At 35.4% G+C, this 17968-nt stretch overlaps 1 protein-coding gene across 1 annotated transcript; it reads right to left on the bottom strand.

Annotated features, from left to right (window-relative positions):
• Nucleotides 1–1575: 1575 nt before the first annotated feature.
• SHLD2 (shieldin complex subunit 2) lies at nucleotides 1576–17150 on the bottom strand (the record flags this gene model as incomplete). The annotated part of the gene is made up of 8 exons (XM_082002352.1): nucleotides 1576–1748; nucleotides 2350–2465; nucleotides 6806–7040; nucleotides 7910–8116; nucleotides 10927–11061; nucleotides 13289–13483; nucleotides 14312–14419; nucleotides 15635–17150. The coding sequence occupies 8 exons, from the start codon at nucleotides 17148–17150 to the stop codon at nucleotides 1576–1578; spliced, it is 2685 nt and encodes an 894-aa protein (XP_081858478.1).
• Between the last annotated feature and the right edge of the window lie 818 nt (nucleotides 17151–17968).

Raw genomic sequence — 17968 nt, 5'->3', positions numbered from 1 at the left:
TGGCATAAGATCAGTGTTTCTGTGTTTGCTGACAAAACTGTCAGAGACTGTTTGAGAGACAAAAATACTGAGGAATTTTTTTACCACAATATGGCTAGGGCTTAAACCAGAAGACTAAGTTTGCCAGGAGAAGCAGAGCTGCACAGAATTTTTTTCATCAATAGAATCTGACCAGATTGATCAATGTACAAGTAGTTAAATAGAGAAATAAGATAATTGATCTTGTGAAACTTTAGCTAAGAATTAATTTCTTCAAAGTTATCCAGTAATCCTTAGGATTGTCTCTTGCTGCCAGATTGATCAGAAACATTACTACTGTCACTAAAAACTCAACATTCCCAAATGGCTTTCACATGATACACAACAGAATCCAAACTAGCACCAAGAAACATAGTTATTCAGTTGCAAGTAGCCACTTTCAAGAAACAGCACATGAAAGCTTTGTAACAGTCATATTACTGTCATTATAATACATTTGACCACTTGATTTATCAAATTCAGTCTTGAGAACAGTTCTGTCTCTGAAGCCTGAGGATAGCTGAAACGGCATATGTGAAAAGTGATTTCCTAAATGAGAACAGTGCAGGTAAAGATCTGCAAGGATCTAGCCAGACAGCAGAGAAGATTAATACCCTACAGGTTCTACCAGCCTCTGTAAGAGGCACAGTTTTTATCAGAGAAAAATACCAATCTATATATTACATTAGCAGAGTAATAGTTATGAGATTGTCACTTTATGAAGTCAGGTGCAGCTATTTACTCAGTCTTTTACTGAGAAAAATCACCAGAATACACTGATACTTTAAAAACAATTCAATTCACTTCTAAATCTGATCAAGTTGGGAGAAAATTTTGCAGACCAGGGTTAAACTGATTAAATTGGCTTAAGGTGATTAAGTTTATTGCCAACTTATGCTGGATAAGTACTACAACAATAAATACTACGATAATTAAATCATTTAAAAGGTCCATGAAAGAATGCACCAGTTTACCTAAAACCTTAGGTTGGTGCAATAACTTCTAGATACACAAAATAAGATTCAGCAAGACAGTTCTGTTTTTACAAGAGAAAACAATAGCAGCAAAATTGCTGAGGGTGACAGAAATTCTGCTGTTAAAAGAAAAGCAACCACAACAGCAAAGCAACTAATGACATAACCAAGTCACAGACAGTGTATAGGATAAGACAAACAAAAATATTGTAACTGAAGTAATATTACTGAATTATGGCAGATTAGAGGAAGACAGCCACATCTGAGAAAAATTCCATCTCTCAGTACTAGTGAAATTCTCTGGGGAGAAAAGAAAAACAGATACCCAGGAAGAGTTTATTAAGATAAAAATATATGTATAAAAATATACTTCATGACAATTTGTCAGTATTACAGCAGCAGTATATACTATTAGCAGATATTCCATACCAGTCCTTTCTGGGTTTTTTTGTATTAAGTTAAAACCAAACTCCTTTCTTGTGTTTTCAGAGAGATTTGCTTCCTTGAGCTAATTAATTTTCCTTCTGTTTGCCATCTGTGTGTTCTTATGGTCTGTTACTCAGTTGTTGCAGAGGTCAATGCTTCAAAGATCAGGATGAAAATTTAGCAGATAGAAATCCTTTTGCAAAGGATAGCTGTTTTCATCTAGCACAAAATGGCTCCTAATTTCCAACAAATAGGATGCTTCCGTATCTGCTAGCAGCAAATGACACAGATCTGCTACTATTGTGCTGTAGGTTATATCTGAAGAGGGCACTGCAAAAGACAGAACAACCCAATTTACTCTTTATTTTCATAATAGCAACTAACATTCAAGTTCCACTTCCATGAAAGCTACACTGAATTACTGGAAGTGTAGCTCAACACCTGAATAGAAAATTTTTTTTTTAAAACCTATTAAAAACAAAAGCTATGTGCTAAGACTGTTTCTCATTAAACAGTAACACCTGTGAATCATGTAGAATACCTCAAGAAGTCAAAACAGGATGTATCAAGGGAAGCCTGTCTGAAACACTGCTCAGTTATTTACATAATGAAAGCATGTCAGCTATTTCTATAAACTCCTAAGACACTCTACTTCACATATAAGGAACCCATTTAGTTACTGAATACTTAGTTATATAACATATTTAATGTTCATAGCATCTCACCTCTTCTTGTTGCCACCTCAACTCTGAGCTTCTGAGTTTGTTGGACAGCAACTGAAGTGTTCCGACTTTTTTTTTTTGAAGTCTCATACAATACGAGCAATCATATTTCCTGAACAATCTCATCCCAATTCTAAATTATCAATACTTAAGAGTTTTACTTCCACTTTGCTGCCTGTTTTTATCACAAGTAACTAATGAAACAGTACCTACTAATCTGTTCAGCCAGTCTGCAGGAATATTGAGGAAGATTTTTTCCATCAACTCCGACACCACATGAACACAAATTTCATATCCTCCATCTTCTACTGTCATCAGAGCAGGTCTAGAACAGAAAACAAAAGATTCTTGAAAGTTAGCTGGTGTTTTTTTAATTGAAGCAAAATTGCTAAAGGAAAGTAATACAATGTAATATTACCTTCCAACGTAACACCAAGAACTAGAAAAACTAGAAAATCTCTAGGCACTCATCTCTGTCAAATCTGTAGAGTTGGAATGAGTTTAAGATACATACTGAATTTACTACTCAATGTTAAAATAACTTCTAAAGCTATGAAATAAGACTTACTTCCAGACAACTGCAGAAAACAATGCTTTAGCAGTGTCTTTTCCTGGAAGACAGTGAGAACTGCACTGTTATGAAATTAAGTGTTATGTCATTTATGGCTTTGAACTATATTTAACATATAGATGTAGATGTTAATATGTAAGTATATGTACCTACAAATATACAAGGGGTACATAAAGATTTGAAACGCAAAGCAGGGAGGCAAGCTTAGGTGTATCACTTGCAATTGTATTATCTGTATCAACATCACCTAATATTGTCTGCTTTAATACACCACTTCATAGCCACTGTGGAATACCAAAATAGTGTGTCTCATACCATGACAAATACCAAATTGTTCCACATACCACGATACCAAAGTTGTAATAATCCCTCCTCTTCTTGGAAACCATTTTCTACATAGGATATGGTGAATAGTATTCCTATTACATCTGAAATTAACCTGGTGAGGGACTGCTGTCCTACAAGCACTGGTCTTTCCAAATTTTGCTGTTTCACATGATTCATAAATGATACTGGATAACAAGCAACCGGTAAGAAGTGATGTTTTTTTAGTACATGTATTGCCTGTATTTCAAGTGTTTGTCATCTTTCCAACTTGACATTACTGATGCCATACCTTTTTTATTGTTCCCCCAAATAAATCCTTGCTATTGGTTTTGCTGTGCTTCTGTGAGATGATACCTCAGCAGTCCTCTATAGTGATGTTCAACAGGTAGTTTCTGCTTCCTTTCAAGCTTCTGAGTAATTTTACTAAGCTTAATCATTTATACAGCTGATTAAGCTTCTATCCAGCATATGCTCTTTGACTGCCCTGAGACTATTTACAATTTGACCTGCAACATCAGCCCCATCACAATCCTCACACTTTTTAGAAAAATCTGCACTGCTCTGATCAAAGCAGGATGCAATGCTCATATCCTGACCATCTCACAGAAGAAACTAAAATAGTAAACATCAGGACAATACCGTAATGTAAATCCTGGTTATAGCAATATTGGAACAGTACCAAAACAGTGTATGTTAAAGTAATAAAATAAGGCACAATCATCTTTAGTGCAGAACTTTTCAGAGGTGCTCTTAACAGGCTAAAATGTGCTCACTGCAGAGATGGCAGAAATGAAAGAACAGCAGTCACCTCAAGAGACTAGCAGAGCTGCACTGCCAAGTAGGACAGTCATCCAGTGCTTCAGTATGTTGAAAACCGGAGAGTTATTAATACATTAATTTAGTTAGCATGACACAGAATGGACCTAACAGCACTAATCTGAATGCCCGTGAAGAACAAAGGCAAATGACTACAAATATGCCACTTTCCTAGTAGGAGAATCATTTGACTTGCCATCTGTTAATCTAAAAGCTACTGCTAAATTTCATAACCTTACAAAAGAGGCAAGAAAACTCCATGTCTGATTATCTGCGGGATTATTTCAAATCTGTTGGTTAAGACAGAAATCAAGGCCCAGACTAACTGTAGTCATTAAAGACCACTGGCACCCTTCTCCCTTCATGAGAGAAAGCTTAACACTACACTTACATGCTCAGCTTTATTCCTTAAGTACCACCGTTTTAAATATGAATTTAAATAATTGTAACAATTTCAAACATATTTAAGGCTATAACTGAATTTTCCTAAAGGCGTACATAGATCTACTAAAACTCCTTAGAGGCCGAGTAAATAGTCCTTAGTACCTGTATACAAAGCTAGTAAAGCATGCCAATGGAACGGATTTTTCCACTAGTACAGAAGGGTTAGATTCAATCCCCGTTGAGCGTAAGTAGCTAGGAATCTCTTATCTCATCATTGCTACTGTTAAAGTGTTCATCTTCAAGTGAGAAACTCATTGACATAGACTGAAAAACAAATTGCCTGAAAGGAATGCTACCATCATAACAAATCCAGGGAAAAGATGCTAGGAAACTAGAAGTTTGGGGAAAAACAGATATAAAAAACAAGGACCTATCTGCAGTACCTGAAATCTAGGTGGTAAGCTCCAAAATACAAAATATTTTTCCTTATCTTAGTTTTCATTTCTTCTAGCTTGATACTCATATTTCCATATTCTTTTTGAGCTAGGATAATATTTACACACACAACAGTACTTAAGTTTCTAGGATCTTCTGCCTCATTATTACTGCTACTGTTAAAGTGTTCAGTGTACCTAACTCAGAAAAAAGAAAGCTATCTAAGCATATACACATACATCTATGTTAAGCTTGTGTCTTCAGCATGTAAAGGAAAAGATGAGCTTCATTACAATCACAGCAAAATAACAAAACAGGGCTCCTACATTTCAAAGTGAACTCATCCCCTGTCATCTTTTTCCTGACCTCCACTATTGAAACTCAAGATTTTAGGGCTACGTGAGCCTCTCAAATACCAAGATCCTGTCACAATATCTATTTCCCTATCCTAGTGTCTATTTCATATCTTAAACATTCACACCCTTAAAGTAAAAAATTCTGTTATGTTAATAAACTACTACATCCCCTGAATCATGAAGAAGCAAATCAAATTACAGACTAATCCTATGTTTTAAAAAGTCTGCAGTGTTTATGGTATTATTACATTTATTCATACAAAGTAGAAAACAATATGCAGATTTTACTCCCAAGGAGGTGCTGGTAGCTATCGCATTGCTAGAAATAGCGCATGCTGAACTTACTACCTCCTTATATTGAGGGACTAAAACCAATTTGAGATAAGGGGACATGAATTAGCAAACTACAGAAAAAAAGTAATTTTCTACTAGTTGTGCCTACAGTTTTATAAACAAGACTAACACTAACAATTGACATTTCAAGCTGTTGAGTAGCAGAGTAATGCCAGGACAGTATATTTAGTTACTAAGCTAAATTCATTTTAACAAGATACTTCTTTAGCAAGAAACAGATTTTTCTTCTGTTAAGATGTAAATGTAATAAGCTATCCTACAATACAGAATTTGGAAATACTACTAAGGAGATGCATTCTTAAACTAATCAGAGTAGAAGTTCAGTGCAAAAATTACAGACTTCTTTGAAAAAGTTGTGCATTTAAGTACCACATCAAGCTGTGTTCACATGCTGAGAATACAAGCATTGGAAATATTTATCATTTTTCTGTCACCTTTTCTGCAAGAGTAAATTGAGGTCCTTCAGGACCACAAGAGAGATCATAATCTTATGAAAGAGAGGGGGAAACCTCTTCAGTTAAGAAAAAAAAACTCTTTGCACTTAATCCTCCCTCACAGGAAAATAAAGAGCATATAAACTTAAAGATGAAAGACTATTTAGCATAGAGAAAAAATACTAAATCACTATCTTTTTAGACAACTGGGATTCTAGTATTTAAATCAAAGCCAAATGAGAAATTATTGAGTATGCAATAATTCATTAAACTCACTATGAAATAGTTTAGGAATAATTTTAGAAAGAACTTTGGTAGCAAATCTACATATCGTAGAATTCTATTACGTCTATGATTGTCTCAACCTTTTTTACCTACACATCATCTTTCAGGTTGCTATGACAGTTACATTTCAAAAGCCCAAGATAAATTTAAAAATTGAGCAATTAGTTAATAAAGTATTCCTACATCAGCTGGATCTGTTTAGTTTATGTTCTCTAAGTAAATGTGCATATACATCTTGTCTCACAGTGCCATCTGCTGGTAAGTTGGTAACTTTGCTCTCTATGAGAATATTGAAAACATTTGTTAATATCATTTCTGCAAGGCTAAAATTGATTAATGAGTTTAAAAATATGGTTGTGCATTCACGCAATTTCAAACTTAGGCCAAAACATGACGCTCAAAGAGCTTTCCTTTGGTCCTCAAGCTTCTACTCCATCTTAGCTTACTGACACAGTACTGGGTAAACCTCGTTACTTTATGATGTAGTATTCAAAGAAATTAAATTTAAATAAAAAAATATAATCTATAAATAATGGCAATATATTAGCAGTTCAAGAACAGCTCCTTGAAAATTCGTTAGAAAACGTAAGAATTGCTAACCACACCTTAAATACAGAATTTTATATATGGGGGAACTTAAAATGAGGAAAGTTGTAGTTTACTTCCCTACTAGTACACATTAATTTAGGTTTATTTTGTTTACCTGTAGAACATTTTTACTTTGTTGTATGGCAAACATCTAATACATTGCTTGTAGATCATGTTCTCATCTGCCTGCAGTTCCAAACCACATTTAGCACAACCTGAATACGTAATCATAGGCAGAGAAGCCAAAACACACTCCAGTGAAGTGTCAGCATGGAAGACGAGTTGCTTGTACTGACCAGTTGAAATGGTAAACTTCAGTTCTAAGATACAGGCTTTCACTTGAAACACTCCTGCAAAAACAACAATTTCAATCAAATCTGAATTCAGTTTTACTTCTAACCGAAAGCAAAAGCAAGGATTTACAGTTATTCAAAAGCAAAATAATGATCAATAAAACTATGATTTTTTTCCTTTGGTAGCACATGCTCATATTTTTAGAGATTATTTATACAGTGAAAAATCACTGTGGTTAAGTATTATTTAAAAAACATAAAAAGCACAACATTTTTAGGTACTGTTGTGGTAGATACCAATACAGAAGATCCTGAATAAGAGATCAAGAGATTACAATTGTGCAAATAATTTCCAATTCCTTTTCTTCCACACTAATTCAGAAACACTGAAAAGCAGATCTTTAACAACTTAGCTTTCCACTATTCATACATAAACTAGAGTTAAATGCTGCAATACCAACTTTACTTAGTTACTTCTTAATGTTTAACACCAACATTAGCAATCTTCTAGGTTTATCAGAGAGGGTGACTGTGTAAAATGTATTCTTTGTTCTTTTGTAAGAAGTTTTCAATAGCAGTAGCTATTTTACTCTTGCTTTAGAGAATTCCAGTTCTGGAGAAACACTACTCGACAAACTTTCAGTCATTAATCACATCATTACTAGACTGGTTGGCGGGGACAACAAAAGGCAGTGTTTCTCCCTATGTTCCAAAGCTGTGGTACCACATACCACACCTATCCCACTTCTGGGCTCACTGAATGAAGGCTGCATTCACAGTCTGGCTGGGTATTGAGCAGCAGCCTCCAGAATAAATTCAGACTCCCAGAACTGTGCTAACTTAAACCATTTTACTTGATCAAAGCATCTATTTTACTTAGTTATGCACTGCACAACAGACATTAGAGCTATGGATAACAACTTTACCTGAGCATTTTTCCTCCAAGTGTGCAGAGAGCTTTGTCAGCTGCACAAGGGATGTTTTGCTTTTTTGAAACTTTTCCTTAAATTCAATTGCCCTTTTATCATCATCAAACAAGCACTCATAGGATGACCATGGAGTTGTGTGCAGTTCAAAGTCACCCGAGACAGAACTATGTTGGACCAGAAGGTATTTAAAGTCCCATATGTGATCTACAGAACAAAAAAGCACACAGAAGAGTTTACTTTCTATACCTCAGTTGATGTATAGAAAACAGAGATCACTTCACAAGATTGAGAAACAAATCAGCATGACATTCTCATATGGTCAGCTCTGGCAACTTTACTTCAAACCTGATGACATGTAGGGTTTTCCCTCTGACATGTAGGGTTTTCCCTCTCCTTTCCGTATAAAGTCCTTCCATAACAGAAGGATGCTTTCATTTCACTTGTACTGAATTCAGCTTTCAAGACAACTCAATTTTTTGAAAAAGAAAACAGTTCTGAAACTCCTTGTCAGCTCTAATAAAGCAAAGTCGGCAATGTCTACAAGAAGAAAATCTTCATGTTATTAATCAACTTCCATCTTCAATATGTCCCCGTTTTTTAATCTTCTATCTCCATAATACTCTGATTTAAAAATACTAATTTTCCATCTTCCAATTGACTAATACAGGAAAAAATCCTTCAAAAACAGACATTACAAAAAAGTAATATATTTTGGGTTGTCCTTCACTTTGCTGTAAGAATCCAGTATTCACCTACTAATCAAGTCTGATAACCATTTCAGCTGTTTTTTCCTCACATTTGCTCAAGCTGAAAGTTGCAGCCAAAATAATCGTTTTTGGAAATAAGATTAGAAAAATACTTTTTTTTTTAGTATACGTAATTGTCCATATCAGCATTTTATTAGCATGTTTTAGTATTTTCATATTTTGGATTAATCTAATTTTTGGCAGTAACTCACTAAAATTGCAAGCTCCTGAAAAAACCTGTTGTCAGATGCAGCATTATACAGTAAAATATTCCAAAATTTCTCCTCTGAGCATCAGTCTAGTACCATACACCTCGTATGTGAATAGAGATCTTGCACTCCTCACTCCCCACAACCGAGTATGCTCCAGTTCAAAGCAAGGCTCAGGCAGTAATACTAGAGCAACACTGAGGAGGAAAAATATAAACAGGAGGAAACAAACAAGCACTCGGTAAGTGGAGATATAAGGGAGTAGAGGACATAGTCTAACTAGGGTACAAGATTTGGATGATACCCAAATTTAACCTGTTATTCAGATCTTCAACATTCCCCTGTTGATAGAAAACTGACCACAAAACATGAGTCAACTAAGTAATCAAGTTTACAGAAATATATTCATGAAATAAATCTTTCTTTTTCAGTAACCTAAACCAGATGAGTGTAAAGCATGAACTGAATGCCTGATGGTTATATACTGGAAGCTTGGACTGATTTTTAGCAAGAGATGAAAAAAATTAAGTTTTATTTGCAACAATTTTTAGATGCTCAGACTATAAGACATAAGACTATATAGTCTTATGCACTTTATGTATATAGACAGTTTAAAAATTACAAGTTTCCATACCTTCCTCTACAAGACTATGTGGTTTCTAATCTGCTAGTACAACCAGTAAACACATACCACAGCTGATGCTAGCAAGGATGGACATCACACTCTTCCTGTCACCCACTCACACTATTTAGATGTTATGTTGCATATGCTTTAGTATCATGTGAATTTATCTTTTTGGCTGTCACACTGGGATCAAATGTTCATGGTTTGTCTGCAATTAAGTATTTGAACAGCTGTGAAATAACTTATCTTGAATTTTAGATAATCCTTTAATCGTTAAAGTGCCAACTTCTAGATGCACAGAACACTAGCTGGAGAATAAGACAAACTTTACATCAAATATAAACACTTAACACTACAGAGATCTACATCTTAGACTTTTCTGCTTTAAGTATCAGAGAATGATATATTACTGTATCATAGAAATTACCTTCGGTATCTTTCTGCAGCTACAAAAAAATTAAAATTCTGTATTTTGAGAAGTGTAATATTCTAGCATACTAAATTCTGTAAGATTCCTAAGCATCTAACGAACAGTATGTACCTGGTCATGATGAAGTATGCACAAAAATAAGAGCCATGTAGGTGTTATGCAGTAAAGTTAATTGGTTAATGCTTAAATTGGACCATCTTCAAATAGTTTAAGAGGTAGGTCTTGCAGATAAATGATTTCTAGGAGTGAAGATTACTTATAAATTGAATTAAATTCTGGCAGAATTCAGAGTGTCTACATTTAATAGGTAAAAGTTGTTTAACCTTTCTGGGTTTATTTTGTACTACACAAAAACTGGCTTTAGGCAGACATATTCAGCACTTCAAGTAAAATAGCATTTACTTCCCAAGCGTATCCATTGATCAATAAGCTGCGAAGCTACAAATTTAACACAAGCCTACTTGCACTGATTTTAAAAGAGCAGAGCCAGGAATAAAAAAAATTCTGTAGTAGCCACTGCTAAAACACAGGCTATGTAATTCTTGCAGAGATACTTTTAGTCAGTTACAGCTAGACTTGATAGCAACATCAGGATATGAAGCCTGACACTGTAGTAAGGTGGAAAACGGAGAAGGAAAATCAGAAGCAGAAAAAAACCAGCAATTCATGCTAAACCAAACAACGATAAGGAATACTCAGCAAAACTAATAACATAGTTAACACTCAAGGTTTTTTATAGTTACATAACTAGGCACCAATGCATCTTGTGTCTAGATTCAAGTTTCTAAATTCTCATGCTTTCTCAATCTTCCAAAGTGAGTGCATTCAAGTTCTGTTGCCGATGGCACTGCTTCTAAACAGAGGAGACATGTTAAAATTATGTTGCCCTTCCAAGGTGAGTATTTAAAGATTGAATGGAAAAATGTTACCAGCTGAGCATTTTAAACTTATTAATAGCACCACAAAAAACCTTTTATGGCTATCTGTAGGTACAAGAATTTTACCTTTTTTCCGTTGAAGTTGCGGGCACCAGGCAGCCCCTGCTCCCCACAGCACCATCCTACAGTGTTGATCTCTGATCTGTTCTACTGTTAGAATAATTTTTCTTTGGTTGCCACCTCTGTAGCTATACACAGATTCTGGAAGAGTTTGAACTTATATGACTTCTACAGTAAAAAGCATATAAACACATAAAACCCCCATGCCTCAATATTAAGATGAAATCATGCTGCTATCATTTTATAGTACAATTACAAGCAAACAAGAATATGCTTTCATTCTGTCCTGAAGAAGTTGTATGTAATCTCACTTCTTCAGCAACATGGATCTAGTTTGAAGGAATGCACAAAATATAATAATTTACCTTTATCCACCTAAATACTCAACAACTGGATACCTCCCTTTGAAACAGCAGGTATCTGAGCATCTTTTAGGTCCCACTCATCCTGACTGGTATAACTGGAAAGAAATTGTACTCAATCTCTCAGCAACAGACTGCCATAATTGACAGTTAAAGTTCCTTTAACTTCTGTGGAATACACTGAAAGAAACATTTCTCTGCAAGTTTTCACATAAAAGAAAACTATAGTCATGCAGGAGCATGCTAAAAGTATTAGTAACAATATATGTAAATTGAAACAATTAAGATCTCTACAGCACTCTTACTCTCATTGACAGTGTGGGTAAAAAGTGGAATCTTACTAATACAAGCTGATAGCACAATATGATAAAATTTATGTGCAAAGCTTGAAGTCAAGCACTGAGAAACAGCTGTACTGTAAAGGAAAGATAATCAGAACAGCTATGCAGAGAAAAGAGCGGAAGACTTCTTTTCCAGGTGGGAACAGTGGTCTAACTGCCCAAAGCATGTTAAAAACCCATGACAAAACACTGCATAAAATACTGAGAATGCCCCAAGGTAATTTGATTTTGTTCACTGCAGAACGTGAAGACATTAGGAAGCAGCTGTAAAGCCTGATTATGAAGAAATTGAAACAAATTATCAATTTTAACATGAAAAATTGCTTCAGCAAAAGGAATCCTGGAATACCTGCATTCACTATTAGAAAAAACAGAACGTGTGACAGGAGAATAAACTAAAAAAAAAATCAGTACATGGACTGTTAACCACGGTTCTTTGGAGGAAAAGGAGTCTTTACTATAAAAATATACAGGAAACTTAAATTTCCAAAACAAATTATATTAATGAGGCAGTTCTCTGTTGTGCCTATGTAGAAGAAACATGAGTATCACAGTAAGACATCTTAGTAGTTTCATACTGTGTTTTCCAGTGTTGAAAATCAGAAAGAACTTGCACAAAAGGCATACAAGTAAGGATTATTGTAAAGAAATATTGCACATATTTTAGAAACCAGGAATGGTTAGCTTTAAAAAAAATCTATTCTAAGTAGGAAATAATAGAAATAATTAAACAAGAAATATTCCAGATAAAGCACTCGAAAAGAGCACAGTTCCATTACAGAGCAAGAAAGGCGAGCAAATCCTAAAACAGTAGATTAAAATAATCAGTAACTTATTTCATTCTGAAAAACATACAATTTATAGTGCAATCAAATTTGCTTTTAATGACAGGATGCTTACATGGAAGGTAGTTGGTAGGTGAGCTTTGAACTCATAAAGCTTGACTGTCCCACATGACATTCTCATAAACCAGCCCCCTTTCTCAAGCAGTGGTCTACAGCAAGAATGCACGTCTTAATTTCGAGAGCCACTAAAAACATATTTATGTTTCTCCACCATAACTGCAGTACCTCCCTCTTTTCAGCACTCCTGCTATACACATCTATCTTCCCTGAAAAGGACTAAGACTACACTCCTCAAATCTAGGATATTCCTGCTGTTATCCCACCTCCCAACACTACACTTCATACCTGCATCTCTCTCCAATCCTCCAACTTATTGAAGGGCAGGCACCACACTATTTGAAGCTGTGGAGATGCTCAAGCCATCTCACTGACAAGTCAATACATTAGTAACTGCAGCCTGTGGTGAGTGCTCATTCGTTAGTGAAAAAACACCAATCCCTCAGTGAGGAGGAACACCGATTATCAGTGCCCACTGCCTCCATGCTTCTCCCACAGACATGTATGCTATTGATCAGCGCTAGTGTGCAGTAATTTCCTTTCAGCAGCTGACTACAGTCATTGTTTCCTTCCTGTCTCTAATACCACTTCTCTAACTGCCATGCCCACCATGAGGGGATCACTACAAAGGTTTTACTTGTGATTCCTATGTCAAACACTGGTGTATGGAATGGGAAATAAACAGTAACTTTGTAAGGCAGTTCTGGTTAAGTTTTACCTGTTGTTGAAGTTTTGGAAATTGAAGTCCAGTGCATAAGCTTACCTGTTAATATGGCAATGTTGATAATTTTCAAGATTGAGTGAACCAATGTATTTGGCTGGAGCTGGTCTAGCTGCACATATTGAACACTATCCAGTCTCTGAACTTGTCTTTGTGGAATGTCTCCAAAGTGTGGAAACTCTGATGATATGTAGGCCAACAAGCCATGGAGAACACAACCATCCACTATAGGATAAACTGACATGAAAAAACAAAGTTAAAGGGACAGCCTTTTTTTTAACGTTAGGTGTGTAAAATTTATTGGTTGGTACATATTTACACTGACAAAACCAAGACCACTTCACAATAATTTTAAGGTAAGAAATTCTTGAGATGTGTAACACTATCTAAAATCAAGGTGTATTTCATCTGCCCCCTCGATAACGTCTCAAAGTTCAGCAAAGTACAATATCTTAAATGACACCAAGAATAGGAAAGAAATCTTGTATTATAACATGGTAGGAAGAATAGCTGTTCTTGATCATTTATCCCAGAACCTGACTTAAATAACTGGCAATAATGGACATCAGGAACATAGTAAAGAACAATGCAAGTTCATGGTGATACTCCCACTATATTTTCCCCTTAGTCTCCAACCCTCCATGGCTCAGGTATTTTTAAAAGATGCAGCCTGCAGTGAATTACTTCCTCTGAATGCATCTACTTACTCTATAAGACTCTAAAATTGTTGCAAAAAATTTAATCCTCATTAAAGATCAGACATTTTATGGTTGAGTCCTAGGATAACTGCTGTTTCTTAAACTAAGCTCAAAGAATTCAGTTTTTCAGAATTCAGTTTTGAAAGGCAACCACCCAACTTTACCAAACTCCACATGCCAATCTGATGTCATTGTGTCCACATATTGTCCACAGGTGTTCCTGTCATACTTTCCTGTGGTGTTCTGTACCTCTCAGTTGCTCACATTTCCACTTTATCTTGTGTATGAGGCATTGCCAACAACATGGAGTACTTGAAATAGCTATTTTACCATGATTTTTGTGCAAACTTATGCACTATAATCTTACATTCTTCCGGATTGAGAGCTGAGCAGTTCCCCAGATTCAGTAACTGACTGGTAAATGTAGATTGCAGCATGATTTCTCCACACCAAGCGTTCTCATACATTATTATATCTGCAAGAAAAAAAGCAACCTTATCAACTCATGTATCAACAATATCAAAGTGTATCATGCTTTTATTGACAATAGAACCATCATTCATACAGTTAAAAGAGATCACTTGGAAACAACATGATTTTACCAACACCATTTACAATTAAAGAAATTCTCAGTAGTTCGATGTAGTTCTTCAATTCATAGAAAATATTCAATAGTCTCATAGCAGGTACTATAAGTGGGTGACTGTATTGGGTAAATTGTTGTTGGGCAACATTTCAGAATGCAAATACAAGGCTTACCCAGAAACACTTTTGATTTATTTTGAGATAAGAATGTCTAAGCAGAAAAGAAAAAGCCCAACTTATCTTCAATCTCTTTAAAATACTACCTTTGCACCTCCCTATAAACACTTAAAGAACTCATAACAAAGATACAAGCAACAAACTGCAGAAGTAGCCAATTTTATATTGTTAATTTTTTGCATATTGCAAAACCTAAATGGCCAGATCACTACCAAGTTCTGGTCAAGTCCATCCCTATATTAGGTGCAATATCATTTTTATAGTACTGTATTCTCTTACACGAGATGTGTTCTCTTAAAGAGAGAGGGTTTTGCTCCTGTTAGCTATTAAGGAGTACAAAGGATTTATCAGGAGGAATCTTCCTTATTAGCTGACATGTTATGAAAAAGATGAACTGCAAACAGCATTTTATATTTCTGCAGCCTATGTCAGTTACTAATTCACAACACAATATATCTTAAGATGCTAGTGCTAAGCTACAAAGTCCTTAACAGGATGAAAAGCATTTCTCATCCTGAGACTGAATATAACATCACAATTTTCTTGTGCAACAGCAGAGGATTACAAAACATTCTACAATCAAATAACTAGCACATCTGGTTTATAGCAGCACTTGTACCTCTCAGGAAGAACTGTTGTAAAACACTGACAGGTTACAGAATACACCTGACTACCTATAGCACTGCTGCAGTGTCAAAGCACTGCTGTGCCTCAGACCAAAGACTACATCTAAGAGATGGGCAAACTTCTATGGGGCAGTCGATGTTCCACACGCAGGATGACTGAGAATCCACAGGAATGTTGAGCAATGTAAGAAAGATACTTACAAATGCTTAGCCATAGTTCCAAATTACTGGTTACATATTGTTCTACTTTAAACAGACGTTTAAGATCCATGTTTTAAAAAGGCAAATAAAGGAATTCTCACCTGTAAGCAGTACAATATCCCCAGGAAACACTGTGAGCGACCAAAATGCAGCACCACGCCACAGCACCACCTTTCTCTCGATTTCTGACTGGTCAATAACTACAACTGTTGCTACAGGAACTTTACATGAAGATTTTGGTCTTGTCTTCACCTGTATTTCTTTGATATGACAAGGATGTACTATCGTGACCAAAATATTGTACTTTTGATTTTTGCAGCAGCAATTCTTAAGTGGTGATAGTTTCTTTTGAAGTTTCTTGAACTCTGTCATCCTCTCTTGATCCACTCTTATCCCAGGACCAGCTGGAGAAGAATTCAGTTTAGCTCTCTTGGATTTCAGCTGTCTTTTAAACACAGAGTGAAAAATACGAAAGGAATCTTCACACTTGTGGGCTCTTTTAGAAGAACTCTTATGACTACTGTCTACTTGAGAGCACAGTATTCCTGAGCTCAATGGTTCAATATGGATTTCATTTACAAATTGCTCAGCAGGAACATTAAGTTCTTGAGACTTCTCTGTATTTTCCTGAGCACTTCCTTCTTGTTCTGTAGCTTCAAAGCAAGCATTTTTCCCATCACCCTCAGAGCTGAAGAGTTCAAGGGAACTTGTATACTCTTCCTTACACTCACTTTCAGCCGCATTAAGACATGTTCCAGCATCAGAATCAAACTGGAGGTGAACATACTGCCTTTCTTCAGGTTTTTTGCCTGCTTCTGTTTCTGATAGTTTTATGATTCTTTTCTGCATCTCATTTCGATCCTGTGCAAAAACAGCCATCTGACTTGAAGTCATTATACTACGAAATTCAGTATCTGTTGACACTGCAAAGTCTGAACCAGGTTCTGCTTTTGGCTTTGACTCTTGATTTTGGGGAAAAAACATATCCAGACATTGACTTAGATGTTCATGTTGATCAATTCCATACTCTGATTGAACACCTTGTCCAACAGACCTTAGATGTATGGTAATCTGCTTAGTACTGGCAACCAAATCAGAAATGTCAGAGCTGTTAACTTCTGGATGACTGGCTTTTCTTTCAGCAAGGACCGAACAACAGCCATGTGACTGTTCATTTTGTCTAGCTGATTCCACAAATTTCTGCAGAAGGTGTTCATCTGCAGCCTGATTCACATTTGCATGTGTGCATCTATCTTTAGATATTTGACAGTCAGAATAAATTAAACTTTCAGTCTTCTTAGGCATGCTGGTACAAGTTACTGCTACAGGTACAAGAGATGTCAAATATTCTTCTGCTACTGTTAACCTCCCCTGTTCAGACTGCTGAGAGCTGTCATCATTTGTAGGAACTGCTGTAACTGTAGAGCTTTCTGCCCAAAACACTAAGCGGTCAGCACCTTTGACTTTTTCACAAAAAAGACTATGTGTGTCACACAAACAGTGGAGTTCTCTCCATTTTTCAGCAGCAGGTGCTGAACTACTTTGCTCTGACACTTCTAGCGGGCTTGGAATACTGGGTGCTCCCACAAAAATATGAATTTGAGGTCTTTTTGACATTTTTGATTGCTGTGTAAGTTTGACTTTAAACAATAGGGTTTACACACACTAAATATTAGTAAATGCAAAAATATTTGGCCTTTTCTTAACAATTAAAAACTACCAAAAATTCAAAGGAGTATTTCATAATTTAATTGGTAAAAACACTACTTTACTAAAAGCCTATAAAATTAAATGTACAAAATTAAAGTGGAAGTTATTTATTGTGTCAAGCCTGCACAGAAAAATAAATTTATAGTAGGACTTAATTTCTGATTCTGATACTTGGAAACACATAGCAAATGCACAATTGTAGTGAAGTTCAACTTAAGTTTAATTATTGAGCAGACTTATTTATTATTGCTAATTAAACAGTCAAATGTGAATTTACTGTTCAGTACTTCATTTTAATTCATGTGAAATAAACACCTATAAGAAACTTTCCCAGTAAGGTTAGGAGATAATTTCATCTCCCAGAAAATTACAATTTCAACTAAATAATTAAAAATACTATAGCTACTTAAAATCAGTTTAAAAGTTTTCTAGAAATGCTGTTTTACATGCTGTTTCAACATGAAAATACTGTATTAAGTGATTACTTTATGAAATGGCAGGTTTCAGGATATTACTGATAAAATTGTAATTATTTAATAAGCACTAAGAGGTCAGTGAAACTTGAGCAGATGATATAGAATTTGCTTTAATTCATTTATATAGTATTATACTAACCAAGAAGTTACTAGCTTTTCTAGCTAATTAAAAATAAGCCCACCTTACACAGCACAAAAAACACCCTTAATTTTTTAAAATTTCTGCTATATTATAATTTTAAAATACTC

The sequence above is a fragment of the Phaethon aethereus genome, assembly GCF_964289735.1.
Source record: "Phaethon aethereus genome assembly, chromosome: 7".
Classification (NCBI taxonomy): Eukaryota; Metazoa; Chordata; class Aves; order Phaethontiformes; family Phaethontidae; genus Phaethon; species Phaethon aethereus.
The sequence above is the reverse complement of the archived record's forward strand: the minus strand, read 5'-3'. Positions and strand labels throughout refer to the sequence as shown.